The sequence below is a fragment of the Chroicocephalus ridibundus genome, chromosome 30 (genome assembly GCF_963924245.1).
Source record: "Chroicocephalus ridibundus chromosome 30, bChrRid1.1, whole genome shotgun sequence".
NCBI classification, from domain to species: domain Eukaryota; kingdom Metazoa; phylum Chordata; class Aves; order Charadriiformes; family Laridae; genus Chroicocephalus; species Chroicocephalus ridibundus.
Window position 1 is genome coordinate 274,725 of NC_086313.1, and position 23,356 is coordinate 298,080.

The 23,356-nt window shown below is 68.1% G+C and overlaps 2 protein-coding genes and 1 long non-coding RNA gene across 4 annotated transcripts; all 3 read left to right on the forward strand.

Moving 5' to 3' along the window:
- Window positions 1–1,298: 1,298 nt before the first annotated feature.
- On the forward strand, window positions 1,299–3,587 carry LOC134508063 (uncharacterized). Its single transcript, XR_010068969.1, has 4 exons — window positions 1,299–1,385; window positions 2,302–2,363; window positions 2,642–2,706; window positions 3,340–3,587. It is a non-coding gene; the product is annotated as an uncharacterized LOC134508063 (long non-coding RNA).
- A 1,314-nt stretch (window positions 3,588–4,901) lies between these two features.
- Window positions 4,902–10,711, forward strand: ETFB (electron transfer flavoprotein subunit beta). 2 transcript variants are annotated; one of them, XM_063319126.1, is made up of 6 exons: window positions 4,902–5,035; window positions 5,979–6,137; window positions 7,744–7,896; window positions 8,624–8,686; window positions 9,364–9,522; window positions 10,341–10,711. In XM_063319126.1, the coding sequence occupies exons 1-6, from the start codon at window positions 4,979–4,981 to the stop codon at window positions 10,515–10,517; spliced, it is 768 nt and encodes a 255-aa protein (XP_063175196.1). In that variant the 5' UTR covers window positions 4,902–4,978; the 3' UTR covers window positions 10,518–10,711. The 2 variants fall into 2 exon arrangements, with proteins under 2 accessions (XP_063175196.1, XP_063175197.1); XM_063319127.1 differs by lacking the exon at window positions 7,744–7,896.
- A 773-nt stretch (window positions 10,712–11,484) lies between these two features.
- On the forward strand, window positions 11,485–22,769 carry PPP2R1A (protein phosphatase 2 scaffold subunit Aalpha). Its single transcript, XM_063319120.1, has 15 exons — window positions 11,485–11,650; window positions 13,078–13,168; window positions 13,435–13,535; window positions 14,353–14,585; window positions 15,328–15,475; window positions 15,580–15,735; window positions 16,374–16,488; window positions 16,771–16,841; window positions 17,749–17,883; window positions 18,420–18,593; window positions 20,057–20,117; window positions 20,586–20,740; window positions 21,573–21,715; window positions 22,162–22,253; window positions 22,693–22,769. Exons 1-15 carry the CDS (start codon window positions 11,573–11,575, stop codon window positions 22,707–22,709), a joined length of 1,770 nt encoding a protein of 589 aa, XP_063175190.1. The 5' UTR covers window positions 11,485–11,572; the 3' UTR covers window positions 22,710–22,769.
- Window positions 22,770–23,356: the final 587 nt, after the last annotated feature.

Here is a 23,356-nt window from a genome sequence, read left to right on the forward strand (position 1 = left end):
GGGTGCCTGGGTCCTGGATGGGGGGGGTTGGGGGGGGTCCCACATACCTGGGTGCCCTCTGGGGGGTCCCAGACCCCTGGGTGCCCTGTGGGGGGGTTTGGGGGGGGGCTGGGACACCTGCGTCCCTTATGGGTGGTTGGGGGGGGGGTCCTGGATGCCTGGGTCCCCTATGGGGGGGTTTGGGGGGGGTCCCACATACCTGGGTGCCCTCTGGGGGGGTCCAGACCCCTGGGTCCCCTATGGGGGGGTTGGGGGGATCCCACATACCTGGGTGCCCTTTAGGGGGGTTTAAGGGAGGGGTCCCCGGAGCCCTGGGTCCCCTGTGGGGGGGTTTCGGGGGGGCTGGGACACCTGGGTCCCCTATGGGGGGTTGGGGGGGTCCCACATACCTGGGTGCCCTCTGGGGGGGTCCCAGACCCCTGGGTGCCCTGTGGGGGGTTTGGGGGGGCCTGGACACCTGGGTCCCCTATGGGGGGGTTGGGGGGGGGGGTCCTGGATGCCTGGGTCCTGGATGGGGGGGTTTGGGGGGGGTCCCACATACCTGGGTGCCCTTTAGGGGGGTTTAAGGGACGGGTCCCCGGACCCCTGGGTCCCCTGTGGGGGGGTTTCGGGGGGGGCTGGGACCCCTGGGTCCCCTATGGGGGGGTTGGGGGTGGTCCCACATACCTGGGTGCCCTCTGGGGGGCCCCAGACCGCTGAGTCCCCTGTGGGGGGGTTTCGGGGGGGGCTGGGACACCTGGGTCCCCTATGGGGGGGTTGGGGGGGGTCCCACATACCTGGGTGCCCTCTGGGGGGTCCCAGACCCCTGGGTGCCCTATGGGGGGGTTGGGGGGGGGTCCTGGATGCCTGGGTCCCCTGTGGGTGGGGGGGTAGGGAAAAGGGGGGGGGTCTGGGGGGGGGGGTCGCAGACACTTGGGTCCCCCGGGGGGGCGGGGGGGGCGGGTGTCCCTTGGGTGCCCCCCAAGGGGGGTGTTGTGGGGGAGGGGGAGTCCTGGACGCCTGCGTCCCCTATGGGGGGGTGGGGGGGGTGTCGGGTCCCCTATGGTGGGGGGGGGGCGGGTTGGGGGATTGGGCGCCCCCCCCTCCCCCATTTTCCCCATCACCTGCCAGGAAAAAATAAAGAACAAAAGCCCCAAACTTGGCTTTTTTCCACCCAAATCAGGGTCACGTCCCGGAAAGGCCCTTTGGGGGGGGTGAGGGGGGGGCGGCCCCTTCCGGGAAGGGGGAGGTGGGGGGAGGTTAAAGGGGGGGGGGGGGGGGGGATAAATGGGGCGGGAGGTGCCGGACCCCCCCAGAGTGACGGGATGAAGGCGAGCGGCGTCATCGGCGGCGTCATCGGCTTCGTCATCCTCCTCCTCCTCCTGCTGGCGGGGAGAGGGACCGCGGTGAGGGGCTGGGGGGGGGGGCAGGGGCTGGGACCCCCCCCGCAAAAATGGGGGAGCCAGAAGTTCGGGACCCCCCCCATAGAGGGGACCCAGGAATTCGGGACCCCCCCAAAAATAGGGGACCCAGGAGTCCGGGGGGGGACCCAGGGGTCCGGGACCCCCCCCAAAAAGGGGGACCCAGGAATTCGGGACCCCCCCATAGAGGGGACCCAGAGTTTGGGGGGGGGGACCCAGGGGTCCGGGGACCCCCCCCAAAAATAGGGGACCCAGGAGTCCGGGGGGGGGGACCCAGGGGTCCGGGACCCCCCCCCAAAAGGAGGACCCAGGATTCGGGACCCCCCCAAAAAGGGGGACCCAGGAGTCCGGGGGGGGACCCCCAGGAATTCGGGACCCCCCCCAAAAAGGGGGACCCAGGAGTCCGGGACCCCCCCAAAAATAGGGGACCCAGGAATTCGGGACCCCCCCCATAGAGGGGACCCAGGAGTCCGGGGGGACACCCAGGGGTCCGGGACCCCCCCCAAAAAGGGGGACCCAGGAATTCGGGACCCCCCCCATAGAGGGGACCCAGGAGTTTGGGGGGCGAAACCCAGGGGTCCGGGACCCCCCCCAAAAAGGGGGACCCAGGAATTCGGGACCCCCCCCATAGAGGGGACCCAGGAGTCCGGGGGGGGGACCCCCAGGAATTCGGACCCCCCCCAAAAAGGGGCACCCAGGAGTTTGGGGGGCGAAACCCAGGAGTCCGGGACCCCCCCAAAAATAGGGGACCCAGGAGTCCGGGGGGGGACCCAGGGGTCCGGGACCCCCCCCAAAAAGGGGGACCCAGGAATTCGGGACCCCCCCCCAAAAATGGGGAACCAGGAGTCCGGGAGCATCACACCCCTCCCCCCTTTTTTTCCCCTTCCCCCCCCCCCCCCAGGCCCTGCCCCCCCCGAGTCGTCGCTGGAACCATCGTCCCCGGCCCCGATGGGGGATGGGCAGGTGAGAGACCCCCCCCCCCAACCCCCCCACCCCCCCCCACCCCCGGGGGGGGGGGCACCCAAGAGACGTTGTCGTCCCCCCCCCCCCATAGAGGGGACCCAAGAGTTAAGGACACCCCCCCTCCCCCCCCAAAAAGGGGGACCCAAGAGTCCGGGGGGGGACACACAGGACCCAGGCATCTGGGACCCCCCCCAAAATAGGGGGGACCCCCCCCCGAGACGTTTGGGGGGGGGGGGATGTCTCACCTCCTCTCCCCCCCCCTCCGTTTCCCCCCCCAGGCTCTGCTCCCCTTCGAGTCTCTGCTGAAGGTGACACCCCCGAGAGCGGGGGGGGGGACAAACAGGTGAGGGGGGGGGCACACAGAAATTCGGGGGGGGGCACCCAGAAATTGCCGGGGGGGGCACCCAGGCATGGGGGGGGGCACCCAAGCATGGGGGGGGCACCCAGAAATTCGGGGGGGGCACCCAGGAGTTCGGGGGGGGGCACCCAGGAGTTCGGGGGGGCACCCAGAAATTGCCGGGGGGGGGGTACCCAGGAGTCCGGGGGGGGCACCCAGGCATGGGGGGGGCACCTAGGAGTCCGGGGGGGGCACCCAGGCATGGGGGGGGCACCCAGAAATTCGGGGGGGGCCACCCAGGAGTCCGGGGGGGCACCCAGGCATGGGGGGGGGGCACCCAGAAATTCGGGGAGGGTCACCCAAGCATGGGGGGGGCACCCAGGCATGGGGGGGGGCACCCAGAAATTGCCGGGGGGGCACCCAGGAGTCCGGGGGGGGCACCCAGGCATGGGGGGGGGGCACTCAGAAATTCCCGGGGGGAGGGGGGGGGTCACCCAGGCCTCTGGGAAGCCCCCGATGGGGTGGGGGGGGTGGGTTTTAGAGGGGACCCAAGGATTTTTTTGGGGGGGGGGGGGGGGACACACCCCCCCCCCAGGCGCCTTGTAACCCCTCCCTTTTCTTTTTTGCCCCCCCCCCCAGGGCCCCCCCCAGCCGCCGCCGCCGCCGCCACGGCTCCCACTTCCCGCTCTGCTCCTTCTGCTGCAACTGCTGCCGCAACCGGGGCTGCGGCTTCTGCTGCCGGACCTGACCCCCCCCGGACCCCCCCCCACCCGCAGACACCCCCCCGACCCCCCCGCCCCCTCTCCCCACCCCCCCTCCCCTATTTATTACCCCCCCCCCTTTTCTCTGCTGGTTTCATGGGAATAAAGCGAGGGGGGGTTGGTTTTTATAGAGGTTTGTGGTGGGTTTTTTTATTTTTTTTTTTGGGGGGGGGGGGCACCCAGGAGGTTGGGACCCCCCCCCCTCCCCCCCCAAAAAAAGGGGGACCCAGGAGTGCGGGGGGGGCACCCAGGAGTTTGGGACACCCCCCCCCCCGCCCCATAGAGGGAACCCAGGGGTTCGGGACCCCCCCCCCCCCCCAAAAAATAGGGGACCCAGGAATTTGGGACCCCCCCCATAAAAGGGACCCAGGGGTTTTGGGACTCCCCCCCCCCCCCGCCCCAAAAATAGGGGACCCAGGAGGTCGGGACACCCCCCCCCCCAAAAAAGGGGGGGTTTGGGACACTCCCCACCAAAATAAGGGACCCAGGAGCCCGGGGGGGGGGCACCCAGGAGTTTGGGACCCCCCCCATAGAGGGGACCCAGGGGTTTGGGACTCCCCCCCCCCAAAATGGGGGACCCAGGAGTCCCGGGAGGGGCACCCAGGAGTTCGGGACCCCCCCCATAAAGGGGACCCGGGAGTCCGGGGGGGGGGACACCCAGGAGTCCGGGACCCCCCCCAAAAAGGGGGACCCAGGAGTCCGGGACCCCCCCAAAAATAGGGGACCCAGGAGTCCGGGGGGGGGCACCCGGGAGTTTGGGACCCCCCCCCATAGAGGGGACCCAGGGGTTTGGGACACCCCCCCCCCCAAAATGGGGGACCCAGGAGTCCCGGGGGGGGCACCCAGGGGTTTGGGACACCCCCCCCCTCAAAAAATAGGGGACCCAGGAGTTCGGGACCCCCCCCATAGAGGGGACCCAGGAGTCCGGGGGGGGGGGACACCCAGGAGTCCGGGACCCCCCCCAAAAAGGGGGACCCAGGAGTCCGGGACCCCCCCAAAAATAGGGGACCCAGGAGTCCGGGGGGGGGCACCCGGGAGTTCGGGACCCCCCCCATAGAGGGGACCCAGGAGTCCGGGGGGGGGACACACCCAGGAGTCCGGAACCCCCCCCAAAAAGGGGGACCCAGGAGTCCGGGACCCCCCCAAAAATAGGGGACCCAGGAGTCCGGGTGGGGGCACCCAGGAGTTTGGGACCCCCCCCATAGAGGGGACCCAGGGGTTTGGGACTCCCCCCCCCCCAAAATGGGGTACCCAGGAGTCCCGGGGGGGGCACCCAGGGGTTTGGGACCCCCCCCATAGAGGGGACCCAGGAGTCCCGGGGGGGGCACCCGGGAGTTCGGGACCCCCCTCAAAAAGAGGGACCCAGGAGTCCCCCCCCCGGACGGCCGGGGAAGGGGGCGTGGCCTACGGGAGGCGGGGGCGTGGCCTACAGAAGGGGGCGTGACTCGTAGGGGGGCGTGGCGTGCGTCGGGGGCGTGGCGTGCGTCGCGGGGGGCGTGGCCAAGGAGGAGGGTGTCATGGCGGCCCTGCGGGTGATGGTGGGGGTGAAGCGGGTCATCGACTACGCCGTCAAGGTGCTCCCGGACCCCGGGACCCCCCCCCCCGGCCTCCGGGGCCCCCCCCCAGCCCCCTGGGTGCCCCCCCAGGTCCCTGGGCCCCCCCTTGAGTCCTGGGTCTCCCCCAGTCCCCGCGTCCGTCGTCCCCCCCCCAACCCCTGGGCCCCCCCCTCAGGTCCCTGGGTCGCCCCCAACCCCTGGCTCCCCCCAGCTGCCGGGTCCTTTCTTGGGGGGGGGGGGCTTTGGGTTCGAGGGGGGGGACCCGGACCCCTATGGGCCCCCCCCAGACCCCTGGGTGCCCCCCCTCTCAGCCCCCTTCCCCCCCCCAGATCCCTGGCTCCCCCGAACTCCTGGGTCCTTTCTGGGGGGGGGTCTCTGGGTTTGGGGCGGGGGGGGGGGACCTGGACCCCTATGGGCCCCCCCAGCCCCCTGGGCGCCCCCCCCCAGACCCCTGTGGCCCCCCCCAGCCCCCTGGGTGCCCCCCCAGCCCCCTGGCTCCCCTGAACTCCTTGCTCCCCTCAGAACTCTTGGGTCCCTTCTGGGGGGGTGTCTCTGGGTTTGGGGCGGGGGGGGGGGGACCTGGACCACTATGGGCCCCCCCCAGCCCCCTGGGTGCCCCCCCCAGACCCCTGGGCGCCCCCCCCCCACCCCCCCCCAGATCCCTGGCTCCCCCGAACTCCTTGCTCCCCTCGGAACTCCCGGGTCCCTTCTTGGGGGGTGTCTCTGGGTTTGGGGGGGGGGGGGGGGGACCTGGACCCCTGTGGCCCCCCCCAGACCCCTGTGGCCCCCCCAGCCCCCTGGGTGCCCCCCCCCCCCGCCAGATCCCCGGCTCCCCCGAACTCCTTGCTCCCCTCGGAACTCCCGGGTCCTTTCTGGGGGGGATTTTTGGGTTTGGGGGGGGGGACGATGACGACGACGACAACACCCCCCCCTCCCTGACCCCCCCGTTCCCCCCCCCCAGGTGCGGGTGGCGGCGGACGGGGGGGGGGTGCAGACGCAGGGGGTGAAGCACTCGCTGAACCCCTTCTGCGAGATCGCGCTGGAGGAGGCCGTCAGGCTGCGGGAGAAGGGGGCGGCCGCCGAGGTCATCGCCGTCAGCGTGGGGACGCGCCAGTGCCAGGTCCAAAAAAAGGGGGGGGGCAACTCCTCTGACCCCCCCCCCCAACCTCCTGCCCCCCCCTCAAAACTCCTGCCCCCCCCCCCCAAACTCCCGTTCCCCCTCCACATTCCTGAATTCTCTCTTTATAATCCCTTTCCCACACACCTGCGTCCTCTGGGGGGGGGGGTGTGTGTGTCTCTGACCCCCCCCTCCAACCTCCTGACCCCCCCCCACAACCTCGTGACCCCCCCGCCAAACTCCTGACCCCCCCCCCCCCAAAACTTCTGCCCCCCCCCCCTCCAAACCCCGGAATTCGGTCTTTATAATCCCATTCCCAGATGCCCAGGTCCTCTATGGGGGGTGGGGGCGGGGTGTCTCTGTCCTACCCCCCCCCCCCAAATGCCTGACCCCCCCCCAAAATGCCTGACCCCCCCCCAAAACGCCTGACCCCCCCCTAAAACTCCTGCCCCCCCCCAAATTCCCTCTTCACAATCCCTTTCCCGGATGCCTGGGTCCGCTGGGGGGGCGGTTTCTGGGGGTCTCTGCCACCCCCCCCCAAAACTCCTGACCCCCCCCCCCAACAACCTCCTGACCCCCCCCCAAAACGCCTCACTCCCCCCCCCAACCTTCTGACCCCCCCCCAAAACGCCTCACTCCCCCCCCCAACCTTCTGACCCCCCCCCCAAAACTCCTTTTCACCCCAAACTCCTCTGTGTGTCCCCCCCCCCCCCCAACTCTGGGGTCTATGGGTCTATAAGGGGGTCTGTGGGGGGGTTGGGGGGGTCTGTGGGGGGGTTGGAGGGTTTATGGGGGGGTCTATGGGGAGTTGGGGGGTCAGTGGGGGGGTTGAGGGGGTCTGTGGGGGCCTTTAGGGGTCTATAGGGGGCTATGGGGGGTTGGGGGTCAGTAGGGGTTATGGGGGTCTATGGGGGGGTTTAGGGAGTCTATGGGGGGCTTGGGGGATTCTATGGGGTCTTTGGGGGGGTGGGGGGGTTCTATGGGGCTATGGGGGAGTTGGGGGGTTCTATAGGGGGGGTCCCTACGGCTGTGTCACGTGACCAGGAGACGCTGCGCACGGCGCTGGCGGTGGGGGCTATGGGGGTCTCTAGGGGTCTGTGGGGGTCTCTAGGGGTCTGTGGGGCTATGGGGGGTTCTATGGGGCTATGGGGGGGTTGGGGGTCCGTGGGGAGGTCCCTACGGCTGTGTCACGTGACCAGGAGACCCTGCGCACGGCGCTGGCGGTGGGGGCTCTGGGGGTCTATAGGGGTCTGTGGGGGAGTGGGGGGGTTCTATGGGGCTATGGGGGGGTTGGGGGTCCGTGGGGGGGTCCCTACGGCTGTGTCACGTGACCAGGAGACGCTGCGCACGGCGCTGGCGGTGGGGGCTATGGGGGTCTCTAGGGGTCTGTGGGGCTATGGGGGGTTCTATGGGGCTATGGGGGGGTTGGGGGTCCGTGGGGGGGTCCCTACGGCTGTGTCACGTGACCAGGAGACCCTGCGCACGGCGCTGGCGGTGGGGGCTATGGGGGTCTCTAGGGGTCTGTGGGGGGGTGGGGGGGTTCTATGGGGCTATGGGGGGGTTGGGGGTCCGTGGGGGGGGGGTCCCTACGGCTGTGTCACGTGACCAGGAGACGCTGCGCACGGCGCTGGCGGTGGGGGCCGACCGGGCGGTGCTGGTGGAGGTGGGGGAGGGGACGGCGGTGGGGCCGCGGGAGGCGGCGGCGGCGCTGGCCGGGCTCGTGGGGCGGCTGCGGCCCGACCTGGTGCTGCTGGGCAAACAGGTGAGCCCTATAGAGCCCCTATGGCGCCCCTATAGAGCCCCTCTGGAACCCCCCTGGAGCCCCCTGGGGATCCCCCGTCGCGCCCCCCCGGAACCTCCCCGTAGTGCCCCGATGGAGACCCCACAGATCCCCTATGGAGACCCTAGAGATCCCCCACAGTGCCCCTATGGAGACCCTATAGATTCCCCGCGGACTCCCTGTGGAGCCCCCCTAGTGCCCCCTATAACCTCCCCCTAGTGCCCCGATGGAGACCCTATAGATCCCCCACAGAGCCCCTATAGATTCCCCGGGGACCACCTATGGGGCTGCCATAATGCCCCCTGGATCCTCCCCCTAGTGCCCCGATGGAGACCCCATAGATCCCCCACAGTGCCCCTACGGAGACCCCATGGAACCCCTATAGATCCCCTATGGAACCCCTAGAAGCTCCCTATAGAGCCCCTCGGTACCCCCATAGATCCCCCCCCAGCACCCTTACAGCACTCCCCTATAGTGCCCCACAGATCCGGGCGGGGGGGGCGCTGGTGGTGGCTTGTGTCCCCTATAGGCCCCGTAGTGTCCCCTATACCCCCCATAGGGCCCTGGGGGGGTGGTCCCCGCATGCCCTATAGATCCGGGGGGGGGGAGTTCAAGTCCCCTAGAGGCCCCACAGTGTCCCCTATGGCCCCTATAAGGCCCTGGGGGGGTCCCGGGGTCCCCTATAGCCCCTATATGTGCCCCCCCCCAGGCCATCGACGACGACTGTAACCAGACCGGGCAGCTGCTGGCTGCCATGTTGGATTGGCCGCAGGTGAGCCCCGTCCACTTCCGGGTCCCGGGGGTTGATGGGATATACCCACCCCTGAGGCGCGGGGGGTGATGGGATATACCCACCCCTCTTGGCGCGGGGGTTTATGGGATATACCCACCCCTGAGGCGCGGGGGGTGATGGGATATACCCACCCTTCTGAGGCGCGGGGGGCGATGGGATATACCCACCCCTCTTGGCGCGGGGGGTGATGGGATATACTCCCCTCTGAGACGCGGGGGTTGATGGGATATACCCACCCCTGAGGCGCGGGGGGTGATGGGATATACCCACCCCTCTTGGCGCGGGGGTTGATGGGATATACCCACCCCTGAGGCGCGGGGGGTGATGGGATATACCCACCCCTGAGGCGCGGGGGGCGATGGGATAGTGGGGGTGTGGAGGCCCAGTTCGTTTACCGGGAGGGTCCCAGTTCGTACCGGTGGGGCTCCAGTGCTTACTGGGAGGTCTCAGTTCATACTGGGAGGACCCCAGCGCTTGCTGGGGAAAGCCCCGATTTCTACTGGGGGTGCCCCAATTCGTACCGGTGGGACTGCAGTGCTTACTGGAGGTGGGGGGGGTGCTCAGTTCATACTGGGAGGGCCCCAATTCGTACTGGGAGGTCCCAGTTGGGGCTGCTCCCCGGTCCTTACCGGTGGGTGCCGGGGGGGGGCCCGCAGGGGACCTTCGCCTCGCGGGTGGAGCCGGAGGCGGGGGCGGTGCGGGTGGAGCGGGAGGTGGACGGGGGCCTGGAGACGCTGCGCCTGCGGCTGCCGGCCGTGCTGACGGCCGACCTGCGCCTCAACGAGCCCCGCTACGCCACCCTGCCCAACATCATGGTGAGACGGGACCCCCCCCGGGCCCCCCCCCCACCCTCAACCCCCCCATCACACCTGGGGGTGTGTCCCCCCCCCCCGGCCCCAAAACCTGGGGTCCCTTTGGGTGGGAGCTACGGGGTTCCTTGGACACCTGGGGCTCCACCCCCCCCACCCCCCCACCATCAGATACCTGGGTGTGGCCCCCCCGGACCACCACCCCCCCCCCGGACCCCCCCCCCCCGACACCTGGGTGTCCCCCCCCCCCCAAACACCTGGGTCTTTCTCCCCCCAGACCCCCCCCCTCAACACCTGCATCTTCCCCCCCCGACACCTGGGTCTCCCTCCCCCCGACCCCCCCCAACACCTGCATCTTCCCCCCCCCAGACACCCTCCCCCCCCCAGACACCCCCCCCCTCAACACCTGCATCTTCCCCCCCTGACACCTGGGTCTCCCTCCCCCGACCCCCCCCCCCAACACCTGCATCTTCCCCCCCCGACACCTGGGTCTTCCTCCCCCCAGACCCCCCCCCTCAACACCTGCATCTTCCCCCCCCGACACCTGGGTCTTCCTCCCCCCAGACCCCCCCCCCCAACACCTGCATCTTCCCCCCCCGACACCTGGGTCTCCCGCCCCCCCCCCAGATACCTGGGTCTCCCCCCCTCCCCCCCAGACCCCCCCCCGACACCTGGGTGTCCCTCCCCCAGATGCCTGGGGACACCTGGGTCCCGTGGGGGGGGGTGTTGGAGGGGGGTCCTGGCCACCTGGGTCCCCCCTTGGTGGGGGCAATTGGGGTGTCCCCTCCCCCCCCCATATCTGTGTGCTTCCCCCCCCCCCATAGAAAGCCAAGAAGAAGCCGCTGGAGGTGGTGGCGGGGGGGGAGCTGGGGGTCCCCCCCACTTCCCCCCCCCGCCTGCGGGTGCTGCGCCTGGCCGAGCCCCCCCCCCGGCAGGGGGGGCAGCGGGTGGACGACGTCAGCGCCTTGGTGGCCCGTCTGAGGGACAGCGGGTGCATCTAGGGACACCCCCCCCCCCCCCAAATCCACCCTGGGGGGGGGGGAACACTGACATTGGAGTCACGTGTGTCCCCCCCCCATCCCCAAAAGGGACCCGGGCGCACCCCCCCCCCCCCCCCCCAGTGCCTTCCAGCCTGGCCCAGTGGCCCCCCCCCAGTGCCTTTCTCCCCCCAAAAAAATAAAGTGTGGCTACTCGATGACGTCATGGCTGGGGGTGGGGCTTGGGGCCACACCCACTGGGGGGGGGGCCTGTTTGAATGGGTTTGGGTGGTTTTTACGGAGGGGGGACACCCAGTATAAACCAGTTTGCCCCCAGGGGGGTCCTGCTATGGCCCAGTTTGGCCCCGGGGCGGGGTCCCGGTTGGTCCCAGTATGACCCAGCAGGTCCCAGTTTGGCCCAGAGGGGGTCCCGGTTTATCCCAGTATGACCCAGCAGGTCCAGTTTGGCCCCGGGGGGGGGGAGGTCCCAGTGGCTCCCAGTGTGACCCAGCAAGGCCCAGTATGACCCCAGGCTGCTCCCAGTATGTCCCAGTTTGGCTCTGGGGTGAGCCCAGTGGGTCCCGGTATGTCCCAGTTCATCCCGGTATGACCCAGTAAGTCCCAGTTTGGCCCCGGGGGGGGGTCCCAGTTCATCCCAGTATGGCCCGGTTTGGCAGCAGGGGGTCCCAGTGGCTCACAGTTGGTCCCAATATATCCCAGCAGGTCCCAGTTTGGCCCCAGGGGGGTCCCAGTGGCTCCCAGTTGGTCCCAGTATGGCCCAGTCCGGCCCCAGCCTCGGCGACGGCGGCGCCGCGTTGCCCAGCAACGCCCGTCCCCGCCCCCTTCCCCCCGCCGCCAATCAACTGCGCCGCCCAATCAGAGGCGAGGAAGGAGGCGGGACCTTCCCCCGGTGGGGGGCGCCCGGACCAATGGGGAGCGCGCGGTGGGCGGGCCTCGGGACGGCGCTGTCCAATGAGCGCGCGGGAGGCCCTGCAAGAGCGGGGCGGGCGGCCCCGTGCGGCCCCTCAGAGCCGGGGCGGCGGCGGCGGCGGCGGCGGAGGAAGGAAGAAGAGGAGAAGATGGCGGCGGCCGACGGCGACGATTCGCTTTACCCCATCGCCGTCCTCATCGACGAGCTCCGTAACGAGGACGTGCAGGTACCGGGGAACGGGATTCCGGTTTCCCTTCCCCCTGGAAGATCCCCCGCTTCGGGCCTCCGGGCCTGGCCGCCATGACCCGCCGCGGCCGGGCTCCTTACCCCTAATGGCGGCCGCCTCGCCGCCATGAAACGGCCGCTCTGATTGGTCGAAACCTCCTTCCCCCTGCGGCGCGGGCGAATGGGAAGCGGCGTTACATTGGGGGGGCGGTGGGGGTATCCTCACCCTTCTGCCTCACGCCGGGTGGTTGGGATGAAAGGCGCACTCTGATTGGTTGGCCGCCCCCATTCATTCTGTGAGGGGGCTTCTGATTGGTCCGGAGTGGCGCATCCTCTCCCCCTTTCATTGTGGCGCCCCCTATCGCTGGGGCAGTGCGTTGCTCCCTCCCCTCAGCCCGGCGGCGACCAATAGGAGCGTGAGGCCGGGGCGGCGGCGGCTGCCATTGGCTGCCGCCCGGCGTGGGCGGGGCCGGAGGGTGTCGGGGTCGGGGGGGGGGGGGGGTGGGTCAGTGCGCGGAGCCAATGGGGCGGCTTCTCTTTGCCGCGGCGGCGCTGCGCAGCCATGAAACGAGGCTTCTGATTGGCTGAGGCTCGGAGGGAGTGGGTTTCCCCCTCCCGGAAGGGGCTTTAGTTGCCCCTGGGGGGTGTTAGTTGCCTCCCAGGGCGGCTGTTTTGCCCCCCCCTTGCGTGGGTTCCCCCCTGCGAGGGGCTTTATTTGCCCCGGAGGGGGGATGATTTGCCCCCGGAGGGGCCATTTTGCCCCGGGGAGGAGGATTCCTCACCAGGAGGGGCTTTATTTGCCCCGGGGGGGGGATTCTCCCCCGAAAGTGGCTTTATTTACCCCAGAGGCACATTATTTTCCCCCGCAGGGGCCATTTTGCCCTCAGGGGAGTGGGTGTTCCCCAGGAGGACCTTTATTTGCCCCAGAGGGGGGGTTATTTGCCCCAGAGGGGGTGAGATTCCTCTCGGGGGGGGGGGGGGGGCGGTTATTTGCCCCCGAGGGGGGGGGGAATTCTCCCCCAGGCTGGGCTTTATTTCCCCGGGGGGGTGTTATTTGCCCCAAAGGGGTGGGATTCCTCTCGGAGGGGGGTTATTTGCCCCGGGGGGGGTGGGATTCTCCCCCAGGCTGGGCTTTATTTCCCCGGGGGGGTGTTATTTGCCCCAAAGGGGTGGGATTCCTCTCGGAGGGGGGTTATTTGCCCCGGGGGGGGGGGATTATTTGCCCCTGGAGGGGCTATTTTGCCCCCAGGGGGGTGGATTTCCTCTCCTTGAGGGCCCTTATTTGCCCCAGAGGGGGTTTTATTTTCCCCAAAGGTGTGGCTGTTTGCCCTGGGGGGACGTTTTACCCCCCCTGGGGGCTGGAGGGGGGGGTGGGGGGGGGGGCAATTCCTCACCCTTTTTACACCAACACACCCCCCCCCCCCGCAGCTGCGTCTCAACAGCATCAAGAAGCTGTCGACCATCGCCCTGGCGCTGGGGGTCGAGCGCACCCGCAGCGAGCTGCTGCCCTTCCTCACCGGTAACGGGGGGGTCCCTGATGTCCCGGGGGGGAGTGACAAACTCGGGGGGGGGCGTGGGGGGGGTGGGTGGTGTCCCAAATCCCCCCCCCCCCGCCTCCCAACCCACCCCCCCCCCCTTCCCCCTCGCTGGCGTGGCAGAGGGGAGATGGGGAGGGGTTGGGGTTTATTTTTTTTTTTTAGGGAGGTCGGGGGGGTTTTTTGGGGGGGTGGGGAGGTGACAGAGTTGTCCCTTCCCCTCGTGTCCCCCCCCGCCCCCCCCCCTTAGACACCATCTACGATGAGGACGAGGTGCTGCTGGCTTTGGCGGAGCAACTGGGCACCTTCACCGCCTTGGTGGGGGGACCGGAGTTTGTCCACTGCTTACTGGTACGGAGGAGCGACCCCCCCAGTCGTCCCCCCCCTGCCGGTGTCACCATGTCCCCACTCCCCGGGACACCTGGGTGTCCCCCCCCACCCCATCTGGGAGCCACCCCATGGGCGCTCGGGGCTGCGTGGTGGGACGTTGGGTTGGGTTGGGTGGGTGTTGGGGACCCTGGGTGGGCGTTGGGGACCTGAGGGACCTTCTGGGGGGTGTCAGGATGTGGGGAGTGACCCCCTGGAGTCCCCCCCGCCACCTGGGGGTGACATTGGGGTCCTCAAGGGGGACATTGAGATGGTCTTGGAGGACGTTGGGTTCTTCAGGAGAAGGTTGGGCTCCGTGGTGGGACGTTTGGTTGGGTTGGGTGGACGTTGGGGACCTTGGGTGGGCGTTGGGGACCTCGTAGGGTGACACCGGGGACCTGAGGGACCTTGGGGGTGGGGGTCAGGATGGGGGGGGTGACCCCTGGAGACCCCACCACCACCTGGGGGTGACATTGGGGGTCCTCACGAGGGACATTGAGGTGACGTTGGGTTCTTCGGGAGAAGGTTGGGCTCCGTGGTGAGACCTTGGGTGGGCATTGGGGACCTGAGGGACCTTGTGGGGGTGTGTCAGGATTTGGGGGGTGACCCCCTGGAGCCCCCCCCTACCTCCTGGGGGTGACATTGGGGGTCCTCAGGGAGAATCTTGAGATGATCTTGGAGGACATTGGGTTCTTCGGGAGAACCTCGGGTTCCTCGGGTGGACATTGGGAACAGGAGGGACATCGGGGGGTGGGGGGGTGTGTGTGTGACAACTCCTGGTGACCCCCGTGTCCCCTCCCAGCCCCCTCTGGAGAGCCTGGCCACGGTGGAGGAGACGGTGGTGAGGGACAAGGCGGTGGAGTCCCTGCGGGCCGTGTCCCATGAACATTCGCCACCCGACCTGGAAGGTCACTTCGTCCCCTTGGTCAAGCGCCTGGCGGGGGGCGACTGGTTCACCTCCCGCACCTCCGCCTGCGGCCTCTTCAGCGTCTGCTACCCCCGCGTCTCCAGCCCCGTCAAGGCCGAGCTGCGACAGTGAGTGACGTCCCCGGTGGCCCTGGTGGCCCCAAGTCCATCCTTGGTGGCCCCACGGCGTCTTTGGTGGGGCGTGGTCAGGTTTGGGTTGGCCCCGGGGTCTTCACGTTGGCTTCTCAGCACGTTATGGGGCTCATGGGTTGGTTGTGGTGACCCCCTGGCGTGTCCCCAAGGCGTCCGCAAGCCATCCTTGGTGGCCCCAAGTTGGTCCTGGTGTCCTTAACCCATCCTTGATGTCCCTCAACCCCCTTCTAGGTCAGCTGTGGGTCTCCATTTTTAGCGTTGTGACCCGTTTTTGGCCTCACGGCCTCATCAAGGAGACCCTGTGGGAGGTCCCCAAGGTGTCACTGGCGTCCCCAAGGCAATTTTGATATCCCCAAGCCATCGTTGGGTGGTTCAAACCCATCCTTGACGTTCCTTAATCCCCTCTGCATCAGCTCAGGGTGTCCATGTTGGTGCCATGGTCCACTTGTGGCCTCATGGCCTGGTCAAGGAGACCCCATGGGACGTTCCCAAGGTGTCAGCAGTGTCCTCAAGCCGTGCTTGGTGTCCCCAAGCCATCGTTGGGTGGCTGAAACCCATCCTTGATGTCCCCTAATCCCCTCTAGGTCAGCTCAGGGTCTTCGCGTTGGCCCCATGACCCGTTTTTGGCCTCATGGCCTGGTCAAGGAGATCCTGTGGGACATCCCCAAGATGTCACCGATGTCCCTGATGTCCCATCCCCCCCCCCCCCCCCCCCCAGGTACTTCCGCAACCTCTGCTCCGACGACACCCCCATGGTGCGCCGGGCCGCCGCCTCCAAACTGGGGGAATTCGCCAAAGTCTTGGAGCTGGAGCACGTCAAGAGCGAGATCATCCCCATGTTCTCCAACCTGGCCTCTGACGAGCAGGTACGGGGTGGGGGGTGGGGTCGGGGACGCTCTTATTGGGGGGGGGGGGTGTCCCTGCCACCTGTGTCACCCCCCCCCCGCCCCCTGTGTCACCTCCCCCGTAGGACTCGGTGCGGCTGCTGGCGGTGGAGGCCTGCGTGAGCATCGCCCAGTTGCTGCCCCAGGAGGAACTGGAGGGACTGGTGATGCCCACCCTGCGGCAGGCGGCCGAGGACAAGTCCTGGCGGGTGCGGTACATGGTGGCCGACAAATTCACCGAGGTGGGGACATCCTCAGGGACGCTTTGGGGATGGTTGGGGACACTTTGGGGGCACCTTTGAGGGCATCTGGGGATGGCTTGGGACCACTGTGGGGCTGTCCAGGGACATTTGGGGACACTTGGGGACATCCCTGGGGACGTGGGACACGGTTGGGTTGGCCAACAAGTCCATCGATGTGGGGACGCCCTTGGGGACAGTTGGGGACACGCCTGAGGGCATCTGAGGTTGGTTTGGGACCACCGTGGGGACATTTGGGGACACTTGGGGACATTCTTGGGGATGTGGGACACGGTTGGGTTGTCCAACAAGTCCATCGAGGTGGGGACCCCTTGGGGCCACCTGTGGGTGGGACTTTGGGAGACATTTGAGGACACATGGGGACATTTTGGTGGGACGTGGTGGGGGGACACTTGGAGACACCCTTTGGGGCCACCTTGGGGACATCTGGGGACACTTGGGGACATCTCCTGGGACATCTGAGGACGCTTAGGGCCACCTCTGGAGATCCCTGGGCATCTTTGGTGGGACTTTGGGAGACGTTTGAGGACACGTGGGGACGTTTTGGTGGGATGTCGTGGGGGGACGCCCCTGGGGACACTTGGGGACACGTGGCTGACCTTTGCCCTCTGTCCCCGCAGCTCCAACGCGCCGTTGGCCCTGAGATCACCAAGACAGACCTGGTGGGCGCCTTCCAGAGCCTGATGAAGGACTGCGAGGCCGAGGTGCGGGCGGCCGCCTCCCACAAGGTCAAAGGTCAGCTGAGGCCACCAACTGTCCCCTCGTCCCCCTCCTTCCTGGCCACCTGGGGGCCCTGGTCCTGTGTCACCCCTGTCCCCGAGGAGAGGCCTTGTGGCCTCCGAGGTGGGCCCTGGGTCACCACGTTCTCCAAGATGGGCTTCAAGGAGGGTTCCTGGTGACCCCCGTGTCCCCAGGGATGGTCTTGGTGTCCCCGAGGAGGTCCCTCATGTCCCCAAGGGCCATCCCCGCGTCCCCAACTTGTGCCACCCTTTGTGTCCGTCCCTCCCCCCCTGACAGAGTTCTGCGAGAACTTGTCCCCCGACTGCCGGGAGGCCGTCATCATGGGCCAGATCCTGCCCTGCATCAAGGTAAGGGACGCTTGGGGACACCACGGGTGGGGGGACGTCGCGGGGCCACCCTTGGGGGACCTCCTGGGGTGGTGGGACACCTTGGGGCCACCCTTGGGGCCATCCTGGGGTGGTGGGACACCTTGGGGCCACCCTTGGGGATGTCCTGGGGTGGTGGGACATCGCAGGGACACCCTTGGGGCCATCCTGGGGTGGTGGGACACCTTGGGGCCACCCTTGGGGCCGTCCTGGGGTGGTGGGACACCTTGGGGTCACCCTTGGGGACGTCCTGGGGTGGTGGGACACCTTGGGGCCACCCTTGGGGATGTCCTGGGGTGGTGGGACATCGCAGGGACACCCTTGGGGCCATCCTGGGGTGGTGGGACACCTTGGGGCCACCCTTGGGGCCGTCCTGGGGTGGTGGGACACCTTGGGGCCACCCTTGGGGACGTCCTGGGGTGGTGGGACACCTTGGGGCCACCCTTGGGGATGTCCTGGGGTGGTGGGACACCTTGGGGACACCCTTGGGGCCATCCTGGGATGGTGGGACACCTTGGGGTCACCCTTGGGGCCATCCTGGGGTGGTGGGACACCTTGGGGCCACCCTTGGGGCCGTCCTGGGGTGGTGGGACACCTTGGGGCCACCCTTGGGGATGTCCTGGGGTGGTGGGACATCGCGGGGCCACCCTTGGGGACCTCTTTGGACGTCATGGGGCCACCCTTGGGGACCACCTGGAGTGGTGGGACACCTTGGGGCCACCCTTGGGGACCTCCTGGGGTGGTGGGACACCATGGGGACCTCGTGGGCTGGAGGAACATGACGAGGCCGCCTGAGAACCACTCCCAGCACGTCCCCTCCCCTTGGGGGCACCCGCCCGAGGATGTCCCCAGCCGGGTGTCCCCCATGGTGTCCCCATGGTGTCCCCAGGAGCTGGTGTCGGACGCCAACCAGCACGTGAAGTCGGCACTGGCCTCCGTCATCATGGGCTTGTCCCCGATCCTGGGCAAGGACAACACGGTGGAGCATCTTCTGCCCCTCTTCCTGGCCCAGCTGAAGGATGAGGTGGGGACACCTCGGGGACACCTTGGGAACGCCTCGGGGAGCCCCCACCCCATAGATGCCACCCTAGATGCCGCTACCACCACCACCGATGCCACCCTAGATGCCACCACCCTGTAGAATCCACCCCAGATGCCACCACCATAGGTGCCACCTCCCTAGATGCCACCCCAGATGCCACCCTAGATGCCACCACCATAGGTGCTGCCTCCGTAGATGCCATGAGACCGGGTGCCACCACCTCCTCCCAGTCTCCCCTCCCAGTATGGCCTCCCGGCGCCCCATAGCTGCTGCCCCAGGTGCCACCACCCCATAAGTGCCACCCGCAGGTGCCAGCACCCCAGAGATTCCACCTCCATAGGTTCTAGCTCCATAGATGCCACCAGAGATGCCACCTCCATAGATGCCATGACACCAGGTGCCCCCACCTCCTCCCAGTCTCCCCTCCCAGTACGGCCTCCCGGCGCCCCATAGATGCCACCCCATAGGTGTCACCCCCCCCGTAAGTGCCCCCCCCGGACTGTCCCTCGTCCCCGCAGTGCCCCGAGGTGCGTCTCAACATCATCTCCAACCTGGACTGCGTCAACGAGGTCATCGGCATCCGCCAGCTCTCCCAGTCCCTGCTGCCCGCCATCGTGGAGCTGGCCGAGGACGCCAAGTGGCGCGTGCGCCTGGCCATCATCGAGTACATGCCCCTGCTGGCCGGCCAGCTGGTGGGCACTGGGAGGGACTGGGAGGGACTGGGAGGGCACTGGGAAGGAACTGGGGGACGCTGGTGGGCACTGGGAGGGGCTGGGATAGGCTGGGAGGGTACCAGGAGGGACTGGGAGGGAACTGGGGGACACTGGTGGGCACTGGGAGGGACTGGGAGGGGCTGGGATAGAGTGGGAGGGAACTGGGGGACACTGGTGGGCACTGGGAGGGACTGGGAGGGCACTGGGATAGGCTGGGAGAGCACTGGGAGGGAACTGGGGGACACTGGTGGGCACTGGGAGGGACTGGGAGGGCACTGGGATAGGCTGGGAGAGCACTGGGAAGGAACCGGGGGAACGCTGGTGGGCACTGGGAGGGGCTGGGATAGACTGGGAGGGAACTGGGGGACACTGGTGGGCACTGGGAGGGGCTGGGATAGACTGGGAGGGAACTGGGGGACACTGGTGGGCACTGGGAGGGACTGGGAGGGCACTGGGATAGGCTGGGAGAGCACTGGGAGGGAACTGGGGGACACTGGTGGGCACTGGGAGGGGCTGGGATAGACTGGGAGGGAACTGGGGGACACTGGTGGGCACTGGGAGGGACTGGGATAGAGTGGGAGGGAACTGGGGGACACTGGTGGGCACTGGGAGGGACTGGGAGGGCACTGGGAGGGAACTGGGGGACACTGGTGGGCACTGGGAGGGACTGGGAGGGCACTGGGATAGGCTGGGAGAGCACTGGGAAGGAACTGGGGGACGCTGGTGGGCACTGGGAGGGGCTGGGATAGACTGGGAGGGAACTGGGGGACACTGGTGGGCACTGGGAGGGACTGGGATAGACTGGGAGGGAACTGGGGGACACTGGTGGGCACTGGGAGGGACTGGGAGGGCACTGGGATAGGCTGGGAGAGCACTGGGAGGGAACTGGGGGACACTGGTGGGCACTGGGAGGGGCTGGGATAGACTGGGAGGGAACTGGGGGACACTGGTGGGCACTGGGAGAGGCTGGGATAGACTGGGAGGGAACTGGGGGACACTGGTGGGCACTGGGAGGGGCTGGGATAGACTGTGAGGGAACTGGGGGACACTGGTGGGCACTGGGGGGGGCTGGGATAGACTGGGAGGGAACTGGGAAGGGAGCGGGAGTCACTAGGAGAGACTGGGATATACTGGGAGGGCAGTAGGAGGGGACTGGGATATACTGGGATGGAACTGGGAGGGCACTAGGAGGGACTGGGGTATACTGTGAGGGCACTGGGATGTACTGGGATGTACTGGGAGGGACTCGGGGGGGACTGAGAGGGAACTGGGATATACTGGGACATACTGGGGGAGAACTGGGAGGGTGGCAGTCAAGCTTGGGAAGGCACTGGTCCGTACTGGGCGGGGTGTTGGTTCATACTGGGTGAGGTACCGATTCGTACTGGTTTGTACTGGTTCGAACTGGTTCATACTGGTTTGTACTGGTTTTTGCCCCCCAGGGGGTGGAGTTCTTCGACGAGAAGCTGAACTCGCTCTGCATGGCCTGGCTGGTGGACCACGGTCAGCTACTGGGAGCACTGGGGGTTACTGGGGGGCCCCAGGGGCGTAACTGGGAGCTCTGGGGGGGTTACTGGGAGCCCCCGGAGGGATTACTGGGAGCTTTGGGGAGGTGACTGGGAGGTTATGGGGAGCACTGGGAGCTTACTGGGAGCACTTGAAGGTGACTGGGAGTTACTGAGAGCCCCCAGGGGGGTTACTGGGAGCTCTGGGGGGTTACTGGGAGCACTGGGAGCTTACTGTGAGTTACTGGGAGCCCCCAGAGGGGTTACTGGGAGCACTGGGCGGGGGGTTACTGGGATCCCTGGGGTCTTACAGGCTCCCAGCTGGTCCCTAACTGGTTCTTTACTGGTTTCTAACTGGTTTTCCCCATTTCCTCCCAGTTTGTGCCATCTGGGGGGCGGCCGCCAGCAACGCTGGTCCCTGACTGGTCTCTAACTGGTCTCTAACTGGTTTCCCCCCCCCTCCCAGTTTACGCCATCCGGGAGGCGGCCACCAGTAACCTGCGCAAACTGGTGGAGCGCTTCGGCCAGGATTGGGCCCAGGGCACCATCGTCCCCAAGGTGCTGGCCATGGCGGCCGACCCCAACTACCTGCACCGCATGACCACCCTCTTCTGCATCAACGTGAGCCGCCCCCCGCCCCCCCCACCCCCACCCATGGGTGTCCCCCCAAAATCCCGCCATTTCACCCCAAAACCCGCACCCCCCCCCCAACCTGCCCCTTCCCCAACACTGCGACCCCACGGGGCTCCCCCGGGTCCTAGTGCCCCCTCGCTGGGCTCCCCCGGGGTCCTAGTGCCCCCTCGCTGGGCTCCTTTGGGTCCTAGTGCGTGTCCCTGGGCTCCTTTGGGTCCTAGTGCCCCCTCGCTGGGCTCCCCCGGGGTCCTACTGCTCGTCGCTGGGCTCCCCCGGGTCCTAGTGCCCCCTCTTTGGGCTCCCCCGGGTCCTAGTGCGCGTCCCTGGGCTCCTTTGGGTCCTAGTGCGCGTCCCTGGGCTCCTTTGGGTCCTAGTGCGCGTCCCTGGGCTCCTTTGGGTCCTAGTGCCCCCTCGGTGGGCTCCTTTGGGTCCTAGTGCGCGTCCCTGGGCTCCCCCGGGTCCTAGTGCCCCCTCGCTGGGCTCCTTTGGGTCCTAGTGCGCGTCCCTGGGCTCCCCCGGGTCCTAATGCCCCCTCGCTGGGCTCCCCGGGGTCCTACTGCTCGTCCCTGGGCTCCCCCGGGTCCTAGTGCCACTCCCTTCCCCGGGTCCTAGTGTCATTCTCTGTGCTCCCCCGGGTCCTAGTGCCCCCCCCATGGCTCCCCTGGGTCCTAGTGCTCCCCTATGCCTCCCCCGGGTCCTATTGTTCTCCCCCATGCCCTGAATCCACCCAAACTGGGTCCTTGGAGGGGGAGGGGAGGGGGCTGGTTTTTTGGGGCAATTTGTGGGATTTTTGGGGGTCCCTACGGCTCCCACCCCCCAGGTGCTGTCGGAGGTGTGCGGGCAGGAGCTGACGCGGCAGCAGCTGCTGCCCACGGTGCTGCGCATGGCGGGAGACGCCGTGGCCAACGTCCGCTTCAACGTCGCCAAGTCCCTGCAGCGCATCGGGCCCAGCCTCGACCCCGGGTAGGACCAGTAACACCAGTAGCACCAGGGCCACCAGTATCACATATAACGCCAGGAGAACCAGGGCTCCCAAGGGGACCATGGCCACCAGTAGGACCAGGGCTCCTGGTAACACCAGGGCCACCGGTATCACCAGTAGGACCAGTGCCCCCATGGGCTAGGACTAGGGCGAGCGGTAAGACCAGGGCCACCAGTGCTCCCAGTACGACCAGTACAGACCCCCAGTACACCCAGTACAGGTGTTGCTACCAGTACAGACCCCCAGTGCTCCCAGTACACCCAGTACAGACCCCCAGTGCTCCCAGTACAGACACCCAGTGCTCCCAGTATAACCAGGGCCCCTGGGGCTGCCAGTATACCAAGTACAGGCCCCTGGGGCTCCCAGTACAGCCCCCCCCACCCTGTGTCCCCCATGTCCCCCCAATGTCCCCATGTCCCCGTGGCAGGACGCTGCAGGGGGAGGTGAAGCCGGTGCTGGAGAAGCTGACGCAGGACCAGGACGTCGACGTCAAGTACTTCGCCCAGGAGGCGCTGAGCGGTGAGGGGACACGGGGGGGGACACGGGGGGGGGCACGGGGACAGCGGGGTCACGGGGGGACATCAGGGGCATAGGGGACACAGGGACATGGGAGAATGTGGGGGACATTGGGGACACACGGGGGGACAGGGTGACATGGGGGGGGACATAGGGAGGGCCATGGGGATGGGGGGGGCCATGGGGACAGGGGGGGACATTGGAGACATGGAAGGACACAGGGGACATGGGGACACAGGGGACTCCGGGGACGTGGGGGATGTTGAGGGGACATGGGGGGACATTGGGGACCTGGGGGGGCCAGGGGGATGGTGGGGACACGAGGGGACGCACAGGGACATTTGGGGGGGACATTGGGGACACGGGGGGGGACATTCGGGGGGGAGAGGTGACCCCGGTGCCACCCCTGACCCCCCCATCCCCCCCCCTTTTTGTCCGGCAGTGCTGGCGCTGGCCTGACCCCTGCTGACCCCCCCCCCCCTTCTCCCCCCCCCCCCCCGCATGTGAATGCCACCCCTCCCCCACACCCCCTCCCCCCGCCCCCCCTTAATTAATTAATTATAAATAAACGAACCGCCCCGACGGCTCCGCCTCTTCTTTGCGGGGGGGGGGGGCGGGGACGACAGGGAGACACGCGACACGGAAAGGGGAATTCAGGGGCGTCTGGCCCTTTAAATCCCCCCCCGCGGCCGCGGCACAGGCCACGCCCCCTCCCAAAGACAAGCCCCGCCCGCAGCCGGAGGCCACGCCCCCTCCCGCGCATGCGCGGCGCCGCCGGAGGAGGGGGGGAGCCGCCGCGCGCGCTGCCGAGTGGCGGGAAAAGCGCCGGGAGCCGTTGCCGGGGCAACAGCCGCACCACCCCCGCCCGCCCCCCACAGGTATCCCTCCGCCGCGCCCCTATAGCACCCTATAACCCCCCTCCTCATCCTCTCTAGACCCCGCCGGGCCCTTCCGGGGCCCCTATGGATCCTCCTCCCGCCTCTTTCGCCCCGCCCAAGGTCCCTATAGCCCTTCCGGTATCCCTCCGCCGGGCCCACAGCCCCCCCCCCTCCCCAGGACTCCTCTAGCCCCCGATAGGTCTTCCCGTATCCCTCCGCCGGGCCTAT

Coding starts and splice junctions, on each gene's coding strand:
- PPP2R1A (XM_063319120.1), top strand. CDS start 11,573: ATGGCGGCGGCCGACGGCGACGATTCGCTTTACCCCATCGCCGTCCTC. Junction 11,651..13,077: donor TCCGTAACGAGGACGTGCAG/GTACCGGGGAAC, acceptor CCCCCCCCGCAG/CTGCGTCTCAACAGCATCAA. Junction 15,736..16,373: donor TGGCCGACAAATTCACCGAG/GTGGGGACATCC, acceptor CTGTCCCCGCAG/CTCCAACGCGCCGTTGGCCC.
- ETFB (XM_063319126.1), top strand. CDS start 4,979: ATGGCGGCCCTGCGGGTGATGGTGGGGGTGAAGCGGGTCATCGACTAC. Junction 7,897..8,623: donor TGGTGCTGCTGGGCAAACAG/GTGAGCCCTATA, acceptor GCCCCCCCCCAG/GCCATCGACGACGACTGTAA. Junction 9,523..10,340: donor CCACCCTGCCCAACATCATG/GTGAGACGGGAC, acceptor CCCCCCCCATAG/AAAGCCAAGAAGAAGCCGCT.